Raw genomic sequence first — 23,068 nt, forward strand, 5'->3', positions numbered from 1 at the left:
AACCTGCCCTACCCAGTGTTCACTGGCTTAAAAGTTAGCATCATCTAAAAATATCTACCAAGTTGATACACAAAAAGTAATTGTTACAAGTCTGTCCTTTGTTATCTTGGAACTTACAAAGGACTTTTTAAAAGACTTAATCTCCAAATAAAGACAGTAACAAAGACATTCTGCCTAATGTGATGTCACTGTCCTGGCTACAAATCACACTGATCTCTCCTCACTGGAGGATGCAATGAAATCTGATAAAGTTCACACTTACTCTTGATATCCTTCACAAAAAACTTTTTTGCAAAGTTAACAATAAAGTACTTAAATACCATGTTCAAAAGTGAACTCATCCAATCACTCATGATAATCGGATAATGGAGTGGAAGAACATACACAGGAATATTTTCAGATACATGCACACATTCAAAACCAAATTAATAGGAAACTCATGATAATTATAATCTTAATTTCTCTAAGTGGTCATTACCTATAAATTCATATTGGTAAGTTCCTATCACCACTACACATTCTGCTGTTGCGTTTTTCCTTAACCAAGCAACTTGGATGGCCATGGTTATTTACCTGGTAGGTTGATCTGATTTCTTATTTCTTATTTCTCAACATCTTGGGAAAATTAATACACATTCATTATTGCAGTTGTTTTAGTCTTCCATTGACCCTAATTTCCAAGAATGAAAATGGTAAGAGAAGCCCTAAAGAATCTCCTGTACTTCAGACATACTCATAATTATCTCTAATATAAATATTTGTCTAGTGTCTGGTAGTCAGGATCAATCACTAGTGAGAACTGCGAACTTTTAGGGGCCTATTCAAAGGTATGATAAACCCAAGGAGGACAAACAGCAAACTTATCTTCTAATTCAATACAATCATTGATGTGTCTCTTGGTAGACTATTCCTTCAGCATTGATGCCACTCCCATCTTTACCCCCTGATTCCTGGAACCGTGAATCCGGTCAATTAGAGAAATAGGACTGTATGTTGGGAGCTGATTCAGAACATGTATAGCCTCTTACATAATTTTTCTTAGCCCAAATTGTGGCTCCAGCTGGAAGTCTAATTGAGACTTCAAAAGGATATTCAGCCATTGTTTTGTGACAGTGTTCCAAGATGGTGCAGAACACGATGGAACAGTGAATTCCATGAGCCTAGAGCCGTTGCTCCACCTCATTTCTGTGAAGTGAGTTACCTAATTATAATCATCACTGTGTGGAAGGCCACGGTGGTTTATATAGGTTTCTGTAATTCATGTACAATAGGCATGATAGAAGCATTATGTGCAGGGAAGGCAACCTTTTTTCATAGTTGTCTTTTCTAGTAAGAACAAAATGTCACAGTTCCACTATGGATTTGTTTCAATGTAATTAACTTGCCACTCATTCACAGGGTGGTCAACCTGAGAGATGGTACCACATCAGGGACTCAGTTTCCACAACTGGCAGATTCAGCACTGAGCAGGGGTTGTAGACAGTCAATCCATGAGGAAACCTATGCTGTGGCCTTTTTATAAGCTCCATCCCTGCCAGCATGATCACTTTGTCCATGAGCCTATTGGCTAATAGCAGAAGCCACCGAGAAAAGACTGACTTGGACTCACAGAATGGATTTGCACTTGAAGTTCCTTCACCACTGTCCATCAGTGACATCTCATAAAAGGCTTTGGTGCTGCAGCTTTCCACCTGTGGGTTGTGCCTACATGTCACAGAGAACCATCTGTAAACCAGTTCAGATCTTCCATTCCCTTGTCCATTGTTTATACACTATTCACTATGAGGCAAAAAGATGCACCTATGAGGAGACAAGGCCATTGAAGAAGGGGTAGTGCTCATGGCTCTTTGGGCAACTGCTTCATGTAACTTAATTTTGCCTTCAGGGTCTGTTTGCTTTAGTCATATATGTAGCACTTCCATTTGATAATGGAGCCTTGGATTTTCCTACCTCATTGTATGGCTTCACAAATCAGATGACACCCGGTTAGTAAGTGCCTAGGTTTCTGCATAACTTGGTGTATTCGATATCTTAAAAAGTCTATTATCAGATCGAATTCTGTTTGCCAAAAGGAAGTACTCAGCCTTAAAGAAGAATGAAATTATGCATTTGAAAATAAATGAATGGAGCTGGAGAATATCATGGTAAGTGAAAGAAGCCAAATCCCTAAATCCAAAGTCTGAATATTTTCTCTGATATGTGGATGCTGATCCATAATGGGGGAGGACTAAGGAAGAATAAAGGAACTTTGGATTGGGCAGAGGGAAGTGAGGGGAGGGGATAGGATGTGGGGTGAGAAGGATGGTGGGATGAGATGGACATTATTACTCTATATACATGTATGATTACACTACTGGAGTGACTCTGCACCATGTATTGTCAGAGGAATGAGAAGTTGTGCTCTGTTTGTGTAAAATGTGTCAAAATGCATTCTACTGTCATGTATAACTAGAACAAATTAAAAAAATTAAAAAAATTAAAAAAGGAAAGTAACTTGGCATGGTGGTGTACAATCCCAGTGGCTCAGGAGGCTGAGGCAGGAGTATTGCAAGTTCAAAGCCAGCCTCAGCAACTTAACAAGACTCTGTCTCAAAAAAAAGGGGGGGGGACTGAGGATGTGGCATAGTGGTTAAGCTCACCTGAGTTTAAAAAGGAAAGTATATCCTAAAGGATCACAGGGCTTACTTCAAAATCCTAGGAACCTGTACTACAATTCAGGAAGAAGGGTGAAATCATCTCCACAGCATCTGTATTTTCTGCTAAAAATTCCATGACCACTGACCTTCTGGATTTTGTAGCTCAAGTGGCGAAACAGCTCTCTGGGAATATAGGATCCGTAGGAGAGCCTTCTTTTGATCTGGGCCCCACTCCCAACTGGCAGCTTTTCACATCACTTGGTATACACGATAGAATCCCACACCCAAAGAATAAGTACATTTCTTCTAAAGCCCAAAGAGGGCCGTCAGGTGATGTGCCCCTTTTTGGTATGGAGAAAAGACAGAGGCCATACTTATCCTTTAGTTACAGGAGATATCTCAGTATATCCCCCAGCACTGGAGACCTAGAATGTTCTTTGGAATAGAAGGCCTCTGAACTTCTTGCATTGAATTCCACACTCTGGCATTGAAATATTTTCCTAGTAATCCTAGTTTATTTGCTATTTCTTGCTTACTAGGTCCAAACGAAATAATGTCATTGATGAAATGGACCAATGTGGTATTATGGAATGGAAATTTATCAAGATCCCTGAGGTCTAAGTTACCATGTGTACCTGAAGACTTGATGTGGCTCCGATGTAGAACACAGCAGGTGTATAGCTGTCCATAGCAAGTAAATCCTGGTTGTTTCTGGATGTCTTCATTGACAAGGAGGAAAGCAATTCACTCTGAAAGCACACCTGGAATGTAGCTGCAATTAGAATCCACACCTGATGAACACAAATAGCTATGATTCTCCAAGAGCCACATGTCTTCCACACATCCCCAAGAGCTAAGTTGGTGGGTCTCCATGGGATTCGCACCCAGGCTTCTAACAATATCTTGATGGTGACAGGCATCTCCGCAATTCCTCAAGTAAGGTGGTATTGCTTTTGGTTTACTTTTACTTTTGAAACATATCAAATAAGTACGATTTAGAAAATCATAAAAATACATTAAATATGAGATTGGAGGTTTAATATTTGATTATATTTTTAAAGTTACTTCACATATATGAATTATACAATGAAATGACACTACTCTATCCAGGTAGAATAACAATATAATATCTGTCAGTGATAACATACATTCCATATGCTTTCATAATGTACAATTATTTCTATTTTTACCCACAGAGAGATCAATTTTATGAAAATCCTAAGAACAGAAATGTGCCCCCATGTCTTACTACCACCTTACTTTAAAAGGCTTCATCATCTCAAAATCTGGAATATTAGGCTTCAAAATGCTTAGGTGATCATGCTGTTATTTTTGAAACAGTGTAATGTAACAGCAATATTCACATCTATTTAGAGATATTTCTCCTGTAGGAACCATTATCTTAAACACTATTTAATTTTAGAATAATTTTGCAGGTGCAGACTCTTTTCAAAGTCAGTGCAGAATGCTGCCATATGACACTATTGCAAGCCTAGCCACGGCTCACAAAAAGATCCAAGTCCTAATTATGATACCTTTCAATATTACTCTATGTGGCTCCAAAGAACTTTGCAGATGAGATTAAATTAAGGATTTTAAAAATAACAAAGACAGGCACAGTGGTGCATTCCTGTAATCCCAGTGCTTTGGGAGGCTGAGACAGGAGGATCGTGAGTTCAAAGCCAGTCTCAGCAACAGCAAGGCTCTAAGCAACTCAGTGAGACCCTTCTCTAAATAAAATACAAAATAGGGCTGGGGATGTGGCTCAGTGGTCGAGTGCCCCTGAGTTCAATCCCCAGTAACCAAAAAACAAACAAAAAATTTAAAAAATGAGAAATCATTAGGTTTCACGCATAGCCTAAATGCTGTCCTCTATACTCTTACAAAAATACAATCAGAAAGATATAGGAAGCAGAGAAAAAAGGAGTTGGCAATGTGAACTCAGAAATAATAAGCTATAGTGTGCCAGTAACCACAGCAGGAGGTATAGGCAAGAAATGAAGTGTCTCCTGGGGCCTGTGAAGGGACATGGCTCCGAAGACCCCTTGGTTCCAGTCTACTGACACTGCTGTAGACTTCTAGTTTCCAGACATGAGAAAGGATAAACACCTGTCATTGTATGCCTCAAAGATTATAGCAGCCAAAGGACACTAACAGAAATCCTCGTTTCTTCTCTGCCCTATTATTTCATTTCTCCCAGGTGTGTGTTTGAGAGAATTCACCAGAGAAGTCATATATTCCTGGGCTTTTTTTGTTGGAAAGTTATCTACTACTAATTTAATTTCTTCAAGTGTTATAGGTATATTCAGATTCTTTTTTTCCATTCTCTGAAGTTTATTTTTACTGTGTGCATTTATAGGAGTTTTTTTGTTTGTTTGTTTTTCAATTTATGTTGTCCATGATTTGTTGTTCAATTATTTGTTTACACTATTGTATTATAATCTTTCTCATAAGGACACTCAAACAACAGCAAAACTATTTGAATAAAAACAGCTTATTCATTGTCAGAGTCAGAGGGTTGGAGCAATTATCAAAGGGATGGTCAGATGAAATGCTTTAGGTGATTGCAGAAGAACCATATATTTAACGGGACCATGAATTTGACAAAATTTTTAGAACTCTACAGTAAAACCTAAGGGTATTATGGTATGTAAATTATGCATTAATTAAAAAAGTAGAAATAGTACAAAAGCACACAAATATATTAAAACTAACCAGCTTGCTCCCTACAGACAGATTAATTGCTTCCTCCCTAAGAAAGTCACATCAGGAGCTGCAGGTAGACTCTTGGGGACAATCTGCAGAGGTCTCAGGTCTATATAATTCTCTCCAAATCTCCATGTATTCACCTCTGAAATCCCAACATGACTCAATAGTACCTGTTTTGGCCAGAAGAAAATGCTTCATTGGGCATCATTTGCTCATCTGAATGACAATCATTGTTAGTGCAAACAGACCTCCTTCTCTCTCGAGGACTTGCTGTGAACCTTTACTTGTGGACAGAGAAATATTCAAAGATAAAAATCATTTTGTTTTTGTTTTACAGAAACAATTCTGTGAATTATTGGGGAGATGTTACCTTATCATGTTTATTAATGCAAATAGGAAGACACAAATGAAATTTTCACATAGATGGAAAGAATTATTTGTAGATTCAGAACTTTGTCTTCGGGTTTATGTTCTTTCCTCCCTTTTTCCTGCATTAGAGAACTTGGAACCTTTGACCACTGCCTGAGACAGAGCTTCACTAATAGTAAGTATGACATATTCCAGGGCTGGCTGTAATTTCAGTCTCCCTGTTCTGGATTGATTGCTTTTTTTTCTTTCCAGCCAAATGGTAAGTTTCTACATTCCATGAACATTTTAATGAGAAAGATAATCCATGCAAAATCTATGGGGCAGCTATATGACTTAATTTAAAAGATTAAAAAAAAACTGAACTGAGTCTATGGCATAAATGCAAAAATTTCTCTAAGAGGGAAGTTAGAGAATTCACAGATAGGTATGTACAGATATTTGGATTAAGTTCTTAAATAGTCTGCATCACAAATGAACTAAACAGACATTTCTCAAAAGAAGAAATACACAATGGCCAACAAATACATAAAAAAATGTTCGACATCCTTAGCAATTAGAGAAATGTAAATCAAAACGGTGCTGAGATTTCATCTCACACTGGAAACAGCCTAGGTGTTTATCAATTAGTCATCAAGAATATAAATAAGAACAAATGTTGGAGAGGATGTGGAGAAAAGAAACACTTTTACACTGTTGGCGGGACTGTGAATTGGGACAATTGCAATGGAAATCAGTACACAGGCTCCTCAAAAGACTAGGCTTGAAAAACACCAGAAGATCCAGCTATACCACTTGTTGGTATTTACACTGAAGAATTAAAGTAATCTGACTATAAGGGCACATGCATCCCATGTTTTTAGCAGTACAATAAGAAAACTATGGAAACAGCCTAGGTGTTTATCAATGGGTGAATAAAGAAATAAAATGCAGTAGATATACACAATGGGGTTTTATTCAGCCATGAAAAAATGAAATTATGGCATTTGCCAGAAAATGCATGGAACTAGAGTCCATCATATTATGGTAAGTGAAATAAGTCACACTCAGAAGGTTAAGGGTCATCTGTATGTTTTCTCTCTTGTGGGGAAGATAGAGAAAAAAAGGGAATGTAAAGCTGGGGGTGGATCTCCTAAAAATCAAAGGTAGATGAATAGAGAAAGGAGACAAAAGAAACAAGGCAGGGAATCAGGAAATGCAGAGGAGTGATATTGACCAAACTATGTTGTTATATTGTGTGCACGCCTGAACATGCAACAACAAATCTCATCAAGTTGTACAGCTATAATGTGCCAACTAAAAATTTAAAAAAAAAATCTGCATCTCTGTTAACAAGTGTAGAAGGACTTAAAATTGGGAATAAGATTCATAAGGAGTCTTCAATTTCATAGAATTTAACCCTGTATGCAATTAATGTAACACATTTAGCTTTCAAGCCCAGAATTTTTCATGAGAATCTTAAATAAGATATTGGGGCAAAGAAATAATGTATATTTCATACATACTATTTATTTCAATTCAATCTTTACTGTTTTGTTCCTTTTTTTGTCATGGCTGTAGAACATCTAGAGATTCTCCTACAACATCGATGGAGAACAGGACAGAAGTGACCCACTTCATCCTGCTGGGACTGACCAAGGACCCAGGTCTGCAGCTTCCCCTCTTTGTGACCTTCCTCCTCATCTACACCATCACTCTGGTTGGGAACCTGGGGATGATCCTGTTGATTCTCCTGGACTCCCGTCTCCACACTCCCATGTACTTTTTCCTGGGTAACCTGTCTCTGGTGGACTTGTGCTACTCTTCAGCTGTCACTCCCACGATCATGGCTGGGCTTCTTCCTGGAGACGAGGTCATCTCCTATGGTGCTTGTGTTGCACAGATGTTCTTTTTTACAGGCTTTGCTACTGTGGAAAATTTCCTGCTGGCCTCAATGGCCTATGATCGCTATGCAGCAGTGTGCAAGCCCCTGCACTACACCACCACCATGACGACACGTGTGTGTATTGGGCTGATTGTAGGCTGCTATGTCTGTGGATTTTTGAGTGCCACAGTCTGCACGGGGAACACGTTCGTTCTCTCTTTCTGCAAAACCAATGTGATCCATCATTTTTTCTGCGATATTCCAGCAGTTATGGCTCTCTCTTGCTCTGATAGACAGGTCAATGAGTTGATTTTTATTTATGTAGCCAGTTTCAATATTTTTGTTGCTCTCCTTGTTATCTTAATTTCCTATATATTGATTTTTATCACCATCCTGAAGATGCGCTCAGGTGCAGGACACCGGAAGGCTATGTCCACCTGTGCTTCCCACTTCACTGCCATTTCTATTTTCTATGGTACAATTATCTTCATGTATTTACAGCCCAGATCCAGCCATTCACTGGATACTGCCAAAATCACATCTGTATTCTACACTTTGGTCATTCCAATGTTGAACCCTATGGTCTACAGCCTACGGAACAAAGAGGTAAAGAAGGCTTTCACAAAGATTGTCTTGGAGGGCAAATAGCCTTCAGGAGTGTGATATTGCTTTTTAAATGATCACATTCCCGTCAAGCCTTCTCCATATATTGAGTTACATTTTGGTAGATATAATGAAGCTTCTGAAGTAATACCCTCGACTTCAGGAGACTGTAATTTATACATATATATATATATATATATATATATATATATATATAAACATGATATTCAGAATCTGATACCTGAATGAAAATATCTCTGACAGCTTGTGGTCTGCTTGTCTGAAGTCTTATTATATATTGATAATTGCAATATATGCAAGTTTTTACCCCATGTTCATACTAATATATGTAGAAGTACATCTAGATACCCATGATTAGAAGATGTGTATACACGCACACGAGTGTAAATTTGTCAAAATCAAGTGTAATATGGTTATTGGTGGTGGCTAATTTATTTGTTAATTTTTTTCAATTAAGGGCTATCTGGGTAGCCAGTAAAACATTTCCCTGTGTGTTTCTGTGAATATGTTTCAAAAGAGAGTCCTATTTCAGGCAGTATACTTAGTAGAGAGGAGCATAGATCTCTCATCAATGTGAGTACACATCATCCAATCCATTGAAGGCTCACCTGAACAGAACAAATAGCCGAAGGGCAAACTTTATCTCTCTTTCTCTTTCTGTTTTCTTCATTTGGGACTCACATTCTCTTGCTCTTGATATCAGAGCCCCTTGCTCTCAGAACTCTGGTCTCCATAGTTACACTAGTTGTGCCCCATCCCTCTCTCTGGTTCTCACCATGCAGATTGCAGGGCACAGTCTGTCGTGGTTTCCAGAAGCACATAGTCCCACAGCCAGAGGATATTTCCACTCATACATACACTCACATCCTTTTGATTCTCTCCCTGGAGAACTCTGACTACAAGACCAGTGTTTAATGATCCTAAATCAATGCTTAATCTTGTAGTAGAATAAAAATTCATATCTAATATTTTAAAATACCTTTCGTTACTAGTCCAAGCATGCTAATTTATGAAAAAAGGATGATATATTATTGAATGAAAGTGTGTCCTATTCATTACACATTTTAACAAGAGATACATAATATTGGCATCTCATATGAATTTATATTTCTGTTTGAGTCATTCAATACAACTAAGATGTTTATGTTTAAGTTTTGTAAGAGGTAAGGTGTCCAAAGGGCCAGAAAAATCAGGAAAATTAAAAATATTTTCATGTAGCTATTTGTGTTGTTGAATTGAATGTATTTGTTGACTGTATTAAAGGATACAAAGAGCCAGGAAACCATTCTACTGTGAGTGGCAGAGAGGATATTTCTGGAAGAGTACATTTTGAAGCAGTCACCATAGTAAAGGAGATCTGCCCCATCAATGTGGATGGTCATCATCCAATCCAGTGAGGGCTCAACCGAGCAGAACACAAAGGGGAAGAAGAGAAAATTGTCTTGTCTCTCTTAACCGAACATCCATGTTCTCTTTTGTACACTACAGCTAGTGTCTTTCAAGCCTTATTCTCCAAGATTTATGCAGTCACCCTCTGCCCCTCTATCTCAGGCCTTTCCACTCACTGAGTTATAACACTAACTTTCCTGGTTCTCAGCTTTCTGGTAGCAGAATGGGTCCTTCTTCACCTTCATATTCACGATTCCATATTTGTTTCTATAATAAATCTCTTATATGTGCTTGCATGTCCAATTAATTGTTTCAGTGGAGAACCCTGACTAGTGCACTAGTACTTAGTGATCATAATTTAATATTTTGAGAAAAAATGATAAATTGGCAAATAAAATATGTGTTTTTTCTTTGCAAATTTTAACAAATACATGCATAAATCTGGTGTCTTATGAATTAATATGTTGAGTCATTTGATACAAAAATTTCATTTTTTAATATTCAAAGGAGATGTAACTAGAGTACCAGAGATATTAAGAAAAGTAAAAGCAGTTTTAATGTATTCATATATTATTGCCATTTTTTCGGATTGTTGAAAATTTATATTGAGAACAAATAATATTGTACATTTTTTTCAAATGCTTTGAAATTAATTCTGACCCTTTGTTTTTTGCATTAGTTCAGTTTTGTTTTCTCTTGCTGTTCCCCCAGAGTTCTACCCCACCTCTTTGATTTTCTTGCTTTTGCTTCACAATTTCATCGATTCTCTTTCCCCAGGGACTTGGCAATAGCTGTTTCCTGTGTGGATGTTTTGTTTCCATTCAAGCCTTTGCAGATACATTACTTGTCATAGCGTCTTTCCCTGACCACCTTTGTAAAATAGTCACTCCCACTCTCCACAAAAACTGTCTCCTATGCAGTTCTTCATAGATTTTACCAACCATTTAAAACAATATAGTTACTTACTTGTTTCTTATTTATCTTGCTTAACTAGAATATGAATTCCCCAAGAGCAAGGACTTTACTTGTTTTGTTCACAACATACTTATCAGTATCTGAGTAGGTGTCTGTTTAATAGAAGAGAATTATAAATATTTGTTAATAAAAAATTCAAGTAATATTGGAGTACTATTATAGCAATATCTTGACCTTTGAAACAAAATAAAAATTGTCAATTATCTAGAACTATTACATAACCTGTTAGTTTTGTGAACCATGCTGTATAAAATTTTATAAATGAAAGATATTAATATTTTACCCACAGAACTCCAACATGTGGTAGAGATTGTGCTATATGCTGCACACATGCCATGTAATAATCTTCTCAAAAATTTCATGAGGATGACAGGATATCATTATCTCTTATTTGAAAGAGAAGCTGAAATTTGAAGAGCCCCTATTCCTTATATGAATTTGAGACTAAGCAGACTACATGCACAGGATATGTATTTAATCATGAAATGTGTTTGCATTAAAAATGTAATTAAATTCACCTACTAAAACAAAGTTTGAGCCAGCTGCTGTGGTGTACACCTGTGTAATCCCACTAGCTAGGGAGGCTGAGGCAGGAGGATTGCAAGTTCAAAGCCATTCTCAGCAATGGTGAGGTGCTGGGCAAATCAGTGAGACCTCATCTCTAAATAAAATACAAAATAGGGCTGGGGATGTGGCTCAGTGGTTGAGTGCCCCTGAGTTTAATCCCTGGAACCAAAAAAGAAGACAATTTGAATAAGCAAATAATAATAATAATAATAATAATAATAATAATAAAAAGTTCCAAGTGTGTATTTCTTACAATAAATTTAATTCACCTCTAAGGATGTGGATACAAGGAAAGTGAAGCAATAGAATAAAATATTCTATGCAAAAAAAAAGAAAAGAAAGAAAGCAGGAGAAGCTATGCTTATATCTGATAATATAGACTTCAATTTTTTTTAAAAAGTAAACAAAACAAATAAGTAAGCACTCTATATAGTGGTAAATGTATCAATTCTGCAAAAAGAAATAAAAATTCTTAACATTTATGCACACAATATTGGAGAAGCAAATATGTAAAGCAAATACTATTTGACATAAATGGACAGATATGCTCTAAAACAATAATTCTGGTGGGCTTTAACACTCTACTTTCAACAATGGACAAATCATCCAGACAGAAAATCAACAAGGAAACAGCAGAATTAGATGCACTCAAGATCAAATGGACCAAATGGACATCTATTGACATTTTATTACACAGCTGCAATATACACATTCTACTTATCAACACATCAGCATTCTTCAAGATAATTATATCATAGGCCACAGATAAATTTTCTACAAAATCTTCAAGATTGAAATTGCATTGAGTGCTTTTATTCTTATCACAAAGCAATAAGCTAGAAATCAGTAACAATAGTTTGGAAAAATACACAGGTACATGAAAATTAAACAATCTAATTTTTACAACCAATGTGTTAATAAAGTAATCAAGAAGTGAAGTTTTAAATATACTGAAATAAGTGAAAATTGAGATACAACATACCAAAACCTAACAGATACAGCTAATGCAGTTCTGAAATGAAAGTTCATAACAATCAATGTCCACATTAAAATAAAGCAGAAGAATCTTAAATAAACAACTTACATATCCTGTTATTATAGATGCAATTGTAGATACAATTCAAAGAACTAGGGAAACAAGGACAAAACAAACCAGAAAAGAAATAATACATGTCAAAGCAGAAGAAAATGAATTAGAGATTTAAAAAAAGAAAAGAAAAGTAAATTCCAGCGACCAATATAACAAAGAACTGGTTCTTTAAAAGGTAAACAAAATAGATGAATCATTGACTATAGAAACTAGGAAGAATAGTGGCTATTCTGAATGGAGTAGTCATCCCAATTTATCTTTCAGAAGATTAATCACTGATGCGTAAGAATGCAATTGATTCATGGGTGTTCATTTTATATCCTGTTTCTTTGACAAAACCATTTATGAGTTCTAGAGGTTTTCTGGAGGAAGTTTTGGGGTCTTCTAAATATAGAATCATGTTGTTGGCAAATGGTGAAAGATCTCTACAATGAAAACGATAGAACACTAAAAATAGAAATTGAAGAAGACCTTAGAAGATGGAATGACCTCCCATGTTCTTGGATAGGCAGAATTAATGTCAAAATGGTCATATTACCAAAAGCACTATACAGATTAAATACAATCTTATTAAAATACCAGTGATGTTCTTCATAGAAATAGAATAGCAGTCATGAAATTCATTTGAAAAGATAAGAGACCCAGAATAACCAAAGCAATTCTTAGCAAGAAAAGCAAAGCGGGAGGCATCATAATACTGGACCTTAAATCATACTACAGAGCTATAGTAACAAAAATGACATGGTATGGGCACAAAAACAGACATATAGACCAGAATAGAGGACACAGAGACAAAAACCACATAAATACAGCCTTATCATACTAGATAAAGGCACCAAATATACATTGGAGAAAAGGTAGCCTCTTCAACAAATGATGCTGGGAGAACTGGAAATCCACATGTAGCAAAATGAAAATTAAACCCCTATCTCTCACTCTGCATGAAACTTAACTCAAAGTCAATCAAGGGCTTAGGCATTAGACCAGAGACTCTGTGCTTATTAGAAAAAAAAAATGTAGGCCCAAATCTCTATCATGTGAGCTTGGGAACTGACTTCCTTAACAAGAATACTAAAGTGCAAGAAGTAAAATCAAAAATCAATAAGTGGAATGCAATCAAACTAAAAAGCTTCTTCACAGCAAACAAAACAATCAATAATGTGAAGAGAGAGCCTACAGAATGGGAAAAAATTGTTGCCACCTCCACCTCAGATAGAGCAATAATCTCCAGGATACATAGAGAACTCAAAAAACTTAACATCAATCAATTAATCAATCAATCACCCAATCAACAAATGGGCAAAGGAACTGAACAGGCACTTCTCAGAAGAAGAAATACGATTGGTCAACTAATATATGAAACATGTTAAAAATATCTAGCAGTTAGAGAAAATTTAAATTAAAACTACACTAAGGTTCTATCCACCTCACTCCAGTCAGAATGGCTATTATCAGGAATACAAGTAACAATAAATGTTGGTGAGGAAGTGGGGGAAAAGGAACACTCATACATTGCTGGCGGGACTGCAAATTGGTGCAACTACTCTGGAAAGCAGTATGGCGATTCCTCAGATAACTTGGAATAGAACCACTATTTGGCCCAGTTACCCCTCTCCTCAGTTTATACCCAAAGGACTTAAATCAGCATACTACAGTGATGCAGCCACATCAATGTTCGTAGCACTCAATTCACAATAGCTAAATTATGGAGCCAACCAGTTGCCCTTCAACAGATAAATGGATAAAGAAAATGTGGTATATATACACAATGGAATATCCCTCAACAAAAAGAAGAATAAAATTATGGTATTTGCTGGTAAGTGGATGAAACTGGAGAAATATAATGCTAAGTGAAATAAGCCAATTCCCCCAAACCAAAGGCCAAATGTCTCTTTGATGTGTGAATGCTAACTCACAATAAATGGGGGTGGGGTTTAGGGAAGAATAGAAGTACTTTGGATTAGACAAAGAGGAATGAAGGGAAGGGTGGGAGAATGGGAACTAGAAAAATGGTAGAGTGAATCAGATACTAGTGTCCTATGTGCATATATGATCACACAGCTAATGTAATTCTACATCATGTGCTGTGGAGGTGGTGACAGAGTCTATAATTGTCTTGTGGCTGTTGTGCACCTGCAAACACTGGGAATTTCCTGTACAAAAAGTACGGGCCAAGATTGTCCAGTTGCTATGGTGAAACTCTGCCCACGGAGGCTCTACGTAAAGCACAGAAGCTGTGTCCGTCTTGGTCTTGATCTCAGATACCAGTTCCAAGTGATAGAGGATTCTGAGCATAGCAAGATAACCACAATATTTCACCAGTGCTGTGACCTCCAAGCCTTCCTGTTTAATAGAAACTTTGGTCAGTGGGATTTCTGGCTGCCACAGGAAGCTACTAGTATTGCAACAGTGGGATAACTACAAAAATGTTTCTAGTCCTGTAACTTTCTAATGCACAAAGAACAATGCCTCTATAGTCTTCAACTTTGGATTGTGAGACACTACATAATAAAAGTGTAGAGCCAAATCAGAGTCATTGCTTCTCCATCAGAGACCAGTGTCCCACCTGATCCCAGTTCTCTCTCTCTCTCTCTCTCTATATATATATATATATATATATATATATATCTTTTCTAATCCCCACTGCCCTTCACAAGTATCTGAATTAACAGCTGTGCAGGTCTCAGCAATGTACAACTGGAAGTAGAAAAAGTTATACTCCATATATGTATAATATGTCACAATCACATATTACACAGTCATACATAACTAATAAGAACAAATTTTTTTTTTAAAAATAGGATAAATAGAGAAGATATAAATAAATAAAATCAGAGATGAAAAGGAAAACTGTAAAACAGACTCTTCCTTCAGAAACACAAAAACTTAATATTGATTAATGTGAAAAACTATACACTAGGAAATTTAATAGCTTTAAAACATGAACAGATTCCTGGACACAGATATTAAACAAGTGTGAATAATGAAGTAATAGAAATTCTGAACATACCAATAGCAAAGAATATTACTGAATCAGTTATAAAACGTCTCACACCATTTAAAATCTCAGGACAAATGTCTTCATTGTAGATTTATAGTAAAAATAACTATTACCACTTCTCCTTAAATTATTCCAAATTTGTAAAAGGAAGGAATTCTTCTAAATACATTATATGAAACTGACATTACTCTGATACCAAAACCAGGTAAAGACACAATGAAAAAATTATAAAAAGAGGCCAATATTCTTGATGAACACATATCAAAATACTTAAAACACTAGAAAATTGATTCCAGTAGCATATTTGGAAGATTATTCACCACAGTCAAGTGGTATTAATCCAGAAATGCAAGAAAAGTCAACATATACAAATCAATAAACATAATAAACTGTTAACAGAACAAAGAGCAAAAAACGATATGATCATCTCAATATATATAAAAAAATTGATAAAATGTAACCTCCCTTCATTAATAAAATGCTGAACAAATTAGGTATAGAGGAAACATAACATGATAAAGGCCATTTGTACTAAGCCCACAGCTAACATTGAACTGAAGGGGGAAAAGCTGAAATCTTTCTCTGTCAAATCTGGAACGAGGCAAGAGTGCCCACTTTCTTCACTTTTATTCAACAGAGTGTTGGAAGTTCTAGTCAGAGCAATCAGGCAAAAGTAGCTAGCAAAGATATTCTTCCATTCAGTAGGTCCTCTTTTCACATTCCTAATTATATCCTTTGCTGTGCAGAAGCTTTTTAATTCAATATCATCCCATTTGTTAACTCTTGCCATTATTATTGAACTCTGGGAGTCCTATTGAGAAAGTTGTTGACCTTGCATTTTCTTTTAGCAGTTGCAGACTTTCTGATTTAATTCTCAGGTCTTTGATCCACTTTGAGCTAATTTTTGTGCAGGGCAAGAGATCAGGGTCTAATTTCATTCTTCTACATGTAATAATCAGTTTTCCCAGAACCATTTGTTTAAAAGGTTGTCTTTTCTCCAATGTGTTTTTGGCACCTTTGTCAAGGATCAGATGACTGCATAGGTGTGGGTTTGTCTCTGTGTCTTCTATTCTGAATTTTTGATTTATGTGTGTTTTTTAGGCCAGTACCATGAAGTTTTTGTTATTCAGGCTCTGAAGTATGATTTGAAAGTTAGGTATTGTGATGCCTCCAGTGTAAATTTTTCTGGCTTAGAATTTCTTTGGCTATTCTGGGTCTTTTATTCTTCCAAACAAATTTTTGGACTGTTTTTGTGTAGTTCTGTGAAGAATGTCATTGGTATTGTGTTCGAAGGTTGCACTGAATCTATATATTGCTTTTGGTAGTATGGCCATTTTAGCACTGCATTCTGACTATGTATGAACATCTTCATTCCCTCTTCCAAGGCCTTTGATTTCTTTCTTCAATGTTCTATTGTTTTCATGGTGGAGGTCTTTCACTTTCATGTTTAGATTCTCTCCCATTTTTTTAAAAGCTATTATAAATGGGATTGTTTTCCTGATTTCTTTCTCAGCAGATTCATTGTTGGTATGTAGGAAAGCTATTGATTGTTGTATGTGGATTTTATAACCTGTCATTTGCCAAATTTGTTTTTTAGGTCTAGTAATCTTTTGATGGAGTCTTTTTTAATCTTCTAGATAAAAGATTTTATCACCTGTAAGCAGTGATAATTTGACTTCTTTCAGTCACATTTTTGTTCATTTTATTTCCTTCTCTTGCCAAATTGTTCTGGCTAGTGCTATATTAGATTGAAGTGGTAAGAATGGACATTCATGTTCTGTCCCAAATTTTAAAGTAAATGCTTTCGGTTTTTCCCCATCTACTGTGAGGTTGGCTTTGGGTTTTTCATGTATAACCTTTATGTTATTGAGGTACATTCTTTCTATCTCTAGTTTCTTTAGTGTTTTTATCTCTAATTTTATCATGGGTGCTGAATTTTGTTGAAGGCCTTCTCTGCATCTATTGCGATGACTACATGATTTTTGTCCTTAATTCTATTCATGTCATGAATTACATTTATTGATTTCTGTATATTAAGCCACCCTTGCATTTCTGGAATAAAACCCACTTGGTTTGGGGTTTAATATGTTCTTAACATGTTGTTGAACATGATTTGCTAATATTTTATTAGATATTTTTGCATCTAGTTTCACGAGGGATATCGGTTTGTAGTTTACTTTCCTTGACATGTCTTTATTTAGTTTTGGTATGAGTGTGGTACTGGCTTCATAGAATGAATTTGGAAGTGTTCTGTCCCTTTATATTTCGTGGAATAATTTGAAGAGTACTAGCATTAGTTCTTCTTTAAAGGTTGGGTAGAATTCAATTGAGAATCAATCTTACCCTAGGCTTTTATTTGTGGGAAGGTTTTTCATTACCGCTTGTATCTCATTGCTCGTTATTGGTCTGTTTAGATTTTCTATGTCCTTGATTTAGTTTTGGCAGATAATAGGTGTCTAGAAATTCATGCATTTCTTCTGGGTTTTCCAATTTATTGGAGCATAACCTTTCAAAATAGTCCTTAATGATCTACTGAATTTCTGTGATGATTTCTCCTTTTTTATCTCTAATTTTATTAACTTGGGCTTATCTATCTTGTTTATCTTTTCAAAGAACCAACTTTTTTTCATTGATCCCATGGATTTTTTTTTAATCTCAATTTCACTGACTTCAGCTCTGATCTTAATTATTTCTCTCTTTTTTTGCCTACTGATTTTGGCTTGGTTTGTTCTCATTTTTAAGGGCATTGATGTGTTTTTTATTGGGGAATTTTCTGATTTTCTTATATAGGCACCCACAGTTATAAACTTTCCTCTTAGAACTTCCTTTATGGTGTTCCTGATGCTTTGGAATATTATATTTTCATTTGAGTCTAAGAAGTTTTTTTGTTTCTCCCTTGATTTTTTTCTATCACCCATTCATCATTAAAAAGTGTATTGTTTAATCTCCATGTGTTCATATAGTTTCTGTTTTGTTAATTTATAATTTCATTTCATTATGATCTGATAAGATACAAGGAATTATACCCTTTTTTGATATTTGTTCAGAGTTGCTTTGTGGACTAAAATCTGGTCTATTTTGGAGAATGTTCCATGTGCTGCAGAGAAGAAAGTGTTCTCAGCTCTTGTTGGATAAAATGTTCTTTAGATGTCTGTTAAGTTCCTTTGGTATAATATTTTTTCAGGTTCAAAGAGTCTCTACCAGGTTTATATCTGAATAACCTATCTAACGGTGAGAGAGTTGTGTTGAAATCATCTAGAATTATCGTACTGGTGTCTATCTGAGGCTTCAATTTGAGTTGGGTCTTATTTATGTAATTAATTGTGACCACGTTTGGGCTATAAATTTATTATTATTATTATTATTATTATTATTATTATTATTATTATATCTTTTTCTTAGATTGTTCTCTTTACCAGTATGAAGTAGCCTTCTTTGTCTCTTCTGATTAGATTTGGTTTGAAGTCTGCCTCATTTGACAAAATTCTTGTACATTAAAAATAACCAGATTAATCCCCACAGACAGACTACCTGCTTATTTTCTAGGAAAACAGGTTCAGAAGCTCTAAATATTCTCATGGGGGTAAACTTCAGAGGCCTTTATTTTGTATAATTATCTCTAGACTGCCACATATTCACCTCCGAAATCCCAACATGAGTCAAAATTAACTATTTTAGAAAGAAAACTTTACATAAGTGCTTCATTGGACATTTATTCACCTGAATGACAATCATTGTGAGCACATTCAGGCCTTCTTCTGACCTAAGGATTTACTAGAGTGAGCTCTCAGCCATAGTCAGGGAGATACTCAAAGATAAAAATCATGATGATATACTTTAAAACAGCAAACTTCTACAGGAGATTTTTTAGGCCTCCTTTTGTTCTATTTAAGACACACTTCTGTGATTATGGGAGAAACATTACCTTATCACATTTAATATACAAATGAGGAGGAGACAAATGACTGTTTTAATGAAACAGAAATAACTAATGTTAGATTTAGAAGTTGATTCATAATAATGTTCTTTTCTCCATTTTCCCATGTTTTAGAGAACTTGGAACCTTTTGACTGTCACCTGAGACAGAAGTCCACTAATACTACTGTCCCATAATTCATGGCTGATTTTGTGATTTCAGTCTCCCTATTCTGGACTGATTGTTATTTTTCCTCCAGAAAACTGGTAAGCTCTGTATTCCATTGATATTTTGGTAAGATATGTAATGCACGTAAAGGCTGTGGGGAAGACATACAAACCATGACTTATCTTAAAAGAGAAATAGAGGTTTCATTATGTTTAAAAAATATGCGTAAGAGCACAGCATAAATACAAAACTCCAAAGAAGAGGAAGTTTAGAGTTCCTTATGGCAAATTATCTTGTATCTTAAAAGATATGAACAAAAATATAAAACACATGATGCTCTGATTGATTCAGTTATACTTTCTTCTTATATTATCTTCTCATTATTGGTAACAAATAAACAAATGCTCAAAAGAGTCAAATGGTCCTGTTTTAAGCTACAAAATGGTCCTAAATAAATTACCAATGTCTGAACTGTGTTGTGACTCCCCCTATAAGCCCATGATTACTACTGCTAGCATCTTTACACATGTGGAGCATAGACTTTTGGTTAGGTTGAAGGAGCAAAAAAACTCTTGAATATATCACCTACTAACTGTGCAATTTTAGATATTACATAACTTCTCCAATTTTCAATTTTCTAACAATGAAATAAGAATAATAATTCCACCTGCCCCCCCAACACATTTATATGTAAAGTCCTTTCCACAGGTTGTAGAACAGAGTGTATGTTAAAGGTGGACCTGGGTGTTAAAAGTCTGCAGTAAATGTGTTCAGGGGTTGACTTGTAAAGTGCAGTTGCCAGAGACTGGAGTTTAAGGGTAGGGAATGGTGGTTAGTATTGGGTGAATTTCTTTTATAAACTACAGCTCGAATAAAGAAACTTAAAATACTGTTACTACATGAGAACAGATTTAAATAAAGCACTTTAGAATGTTGGACTTGCCACCCAAAAAGATCAGACAGCCCATAAAACGGGAGTCTTCCAGTGCTTCTCTCTGTGCTTTGGCTATGGCATGACAGTAATGAAAAAGCAAGTTTAAGAAAAATGAATTCTTTTCCCAAACTGAAATGTGAATTTTAAGGAAGAAATTTTAAAAAGAAATGGCTCACATGGAACTGCCAGAGCAGTAATCACACACTTGGAGTAAGGACTGGCTGAGAAATTCAGAGAACACAGAAAACCTCATAGCCCCAAGGGGGAAGAAAAGGCAAGCTGAAGAGAGAAGCTTCAAGACTTTCAACTCATCTACAACTGAAGCCCTGCACTCAGCACATACCTTGATCCAAACTTATTTAATTCTTATGGTGATACCTGAAAGTGGATCTCATAACTGGCTTCATTTTGCAGATGGAAATAGGATTTTCATGGAGTTAAGTTAGGACCAAGGATGGTAAGATTGATATGTGTCTCTTCCAAGAACCTAAGCTCCACATCTACTCAATCTGGTGATGGAGCTTCTCAGAATTGCTGTGCAGCTGGGACATTTATACCACCACTTCTGTGCATAGGGATGTGCTATGATGATTCAGGAATTAGACTTATCTTTGATCTACACTTTTAACCACACGATTGTCAATATGTGTTCATGAGCTATTGATAACAACCATGAGATTGTGGGAAAAAAAATAAAAATGCAGTTTAAAGCTTGTTAATTCATTTAGAATCTTTTTGGTTGAACTGGTCATTTCACTCATGGTTGGTTGTCATCTTGTTTGTTTCTCCTCTAAGGAGAATCAAATATAGTGACAAAGATGAAATGATCACCTACTGAATCACTCAGTTCACTATGAAACCTGAGACACTGAGTTTGGAACAAAGGAGCCAAGGAACAATTATAAATGTATTAATTACAACTTGATTCAAATTCAGTTTAGAGCATTAGACTTAGAAACCAGTAAACATTAGTTAAATGTTGGCATGGGCCAAGGTAGAGACTGACTTACAATAACTGTCTAAATATGAATAAATTTCTAAACCTCTTGTTCTTAATGTGCATGAGTGTAGCAAATTCCTAACATTGTTGAGAGGAGACAGAGAATGCACGTCTAAATTGTCCATGTCAGTTCTTGACATTTGAGGAACATGTAGGTTTTTCAGTATTTTCTTGGCTCAGGGGACATGGATGGGCTGATAGATTCATCCATATGAGTCATTTGTTCAAGTTATTAAATCGAGTACATCTTAGAAACAATTTATAAAATTTTAAATTGGACAGATGATTCATAAAAATTCTTCATATTCATGACATTTAATTCCATGTGTAATTAATGATTCAAATTTGTTTTTCAATCCCATGCTTTTTCTGAAGAAACTCAAAAGCAGAAGTAGTGGGACAAAGAAATAATATATCTTCAACTTTTACTTTCCAACTTCATTAATTTTGTTGTAATTTTGTTCACTTTTTGTCATGGCTATAGAACATCTAGAGATTCTCAAACAACAATGATGAAAACAGGACAGAAGTGTACATGCTTAAAGCACTAAATTTGATTTTCAAGCCCATTTTTTTTTCTGGAGAATCTCAAAGTACACAGTTGTAGCCACAGTGAAAAAATATCTTGCACTTAAACTTTTTCATTCAGTTGAATTCCTTTATTACTTTGTTTTTCATTTTTTCCTCATGGCTGTAGAAGATCTAGTGATTCTCAGATAACCTTGATGGAGAACAGGACAGAAGTGACACACTTCATCCTGCTGGGACTGACCAAGGACCAGGTCTGCAGCTTCCCCTCTTTGTGACCTTCCTCCTCATCTACACTATCACTCTGGCTGGGAACCTGGGGATGATCCTGCTGATTCTTTTGGACTCCCATCTCCATACTCCCATGTACTTTTTCCTGGGTAACCTGTCTCTGGTGGACATTTGCTACTCTTCAGCTGTCACTCCTACAGTCATGGGTGGGCTTCTTCCTGGAGATGAAGTCATCTCCTACAATGCTTGTGCTGCTCAGATGTTCTTTTTTACAGGTTTTGTTACTGTGGAAAATTACCTCTTATCCTTAATGGCCTATGATCGCTATGCAGCAGTGTGTAAGCCCTTGCACTACACCACCACCATGACAACACATGTGTGTGTGTGTCTAGTATTAGGTTGCTATGTCTGTGGATTTTTGAGTGCCTCCATCTATATTGGGGACACATTCAATCTTTCATTCTGTATGTTCAATGTGGTCCATCATTTCTTCTGTGATATTCCAGCAGTCATGGCTCTCTCTTGTTCTGGTAGACAAGTGAATGAGCTGGTTCTTGTTTTTGTAGCCAGTTTTGTTATCTTTTTTGGTCTGATTGTTATCTTAATATCCTACATATTCATTTGTATCACTATCCTAAAGATGCGCTCAGGTGCAGGACATAGGAAGGCTATGTCTACCTGTGCCTCCCACTTCACTGCAGTCTCCATTTTGTACAGCACTGTTATCTTCATGTATTTAAAGCCCAGCTCCAGTCATTCTATGGACAGTGACAAAATTGTTTCTGTGTTTTACACTATGATCATCCCCATGCTCAACCCTGTGGTCTACAGTCTGAGGAATAAGGAGGTCAAGATTGCATTCTCAAAGATTGTTTTGGAGGCAAAATAATCTCTTGGATTTTGATTTATACATTCTGGGATACACATTTTCTGGATTTATTCCTCTCAGAACTTTTCCAAGTAAAGTATCACATTTTAAATGCCACAGTAAATTCAAATTTCTTAAGTGATAATTTTACTTCTGCAGACTGTCTAGAAAAAAAAGAAACATTATATCCAGAATCATAACA

The 23,068-nt window shown here is 35.9% G+C and overlaps 1 protein-coding gene and 1 pseudogene across 1 annotated transcript; both read left to right on the forward strand.

The window, feature by feature from the left end:
* The first annotated feature begins 7,299 nt into the window (after positions 1–7,299).
* LOC124092806 (olfactory receptor 5B3-like) lies at positions 7,300–8,223 on the forward strand. The gene has a single exon (XM_046444615.1). The coding sequence runs from the start codon at positions 7,300–7,302 to the stop codon at positions 8,221–8,223; it is 924 nt and encodes a 307-aa protein (XP_046300571.1).
* Positions 8,224–21,964: 13,741 nt separating this feature from the next.
* LOC124092919 (olfactory receptor 5B3-like) lies at positions 21,965–22,887 on the forward strand (annotated as a pseudogene).
* The last annotated feature ends 181 nt before the right edge of the window (positions 22,888–23,068 follow it).

This window comes from Marmota monax, unplaced genomic scaffold, assembly GCF_021218885.2.
Source record: "Marmota monax isolate L192 unplaced genomic scaffold, Marmota_monax_Labrador192_F-V1.1 WCK01_AAM20220418_F8-fsc00038, whole genome shotgun sequence".
Classification (NCBI taxonomy): domain Eukaryota; kingdom Metazoa; phylum Chordata; class Mammalia; order Rodentia; family Sciuridae; genus Marmota; species Marmota monax.

Bases quoted from the DNA above. Each gene is read 5' to 3' on its own strand.
- LOC124092806 (XM_046444615.1), top strand. From the start codon at position 7,300: ATGGAGAACAGGACAGAAGTGACCCACTTCATCCTGCTGGGACTGACC.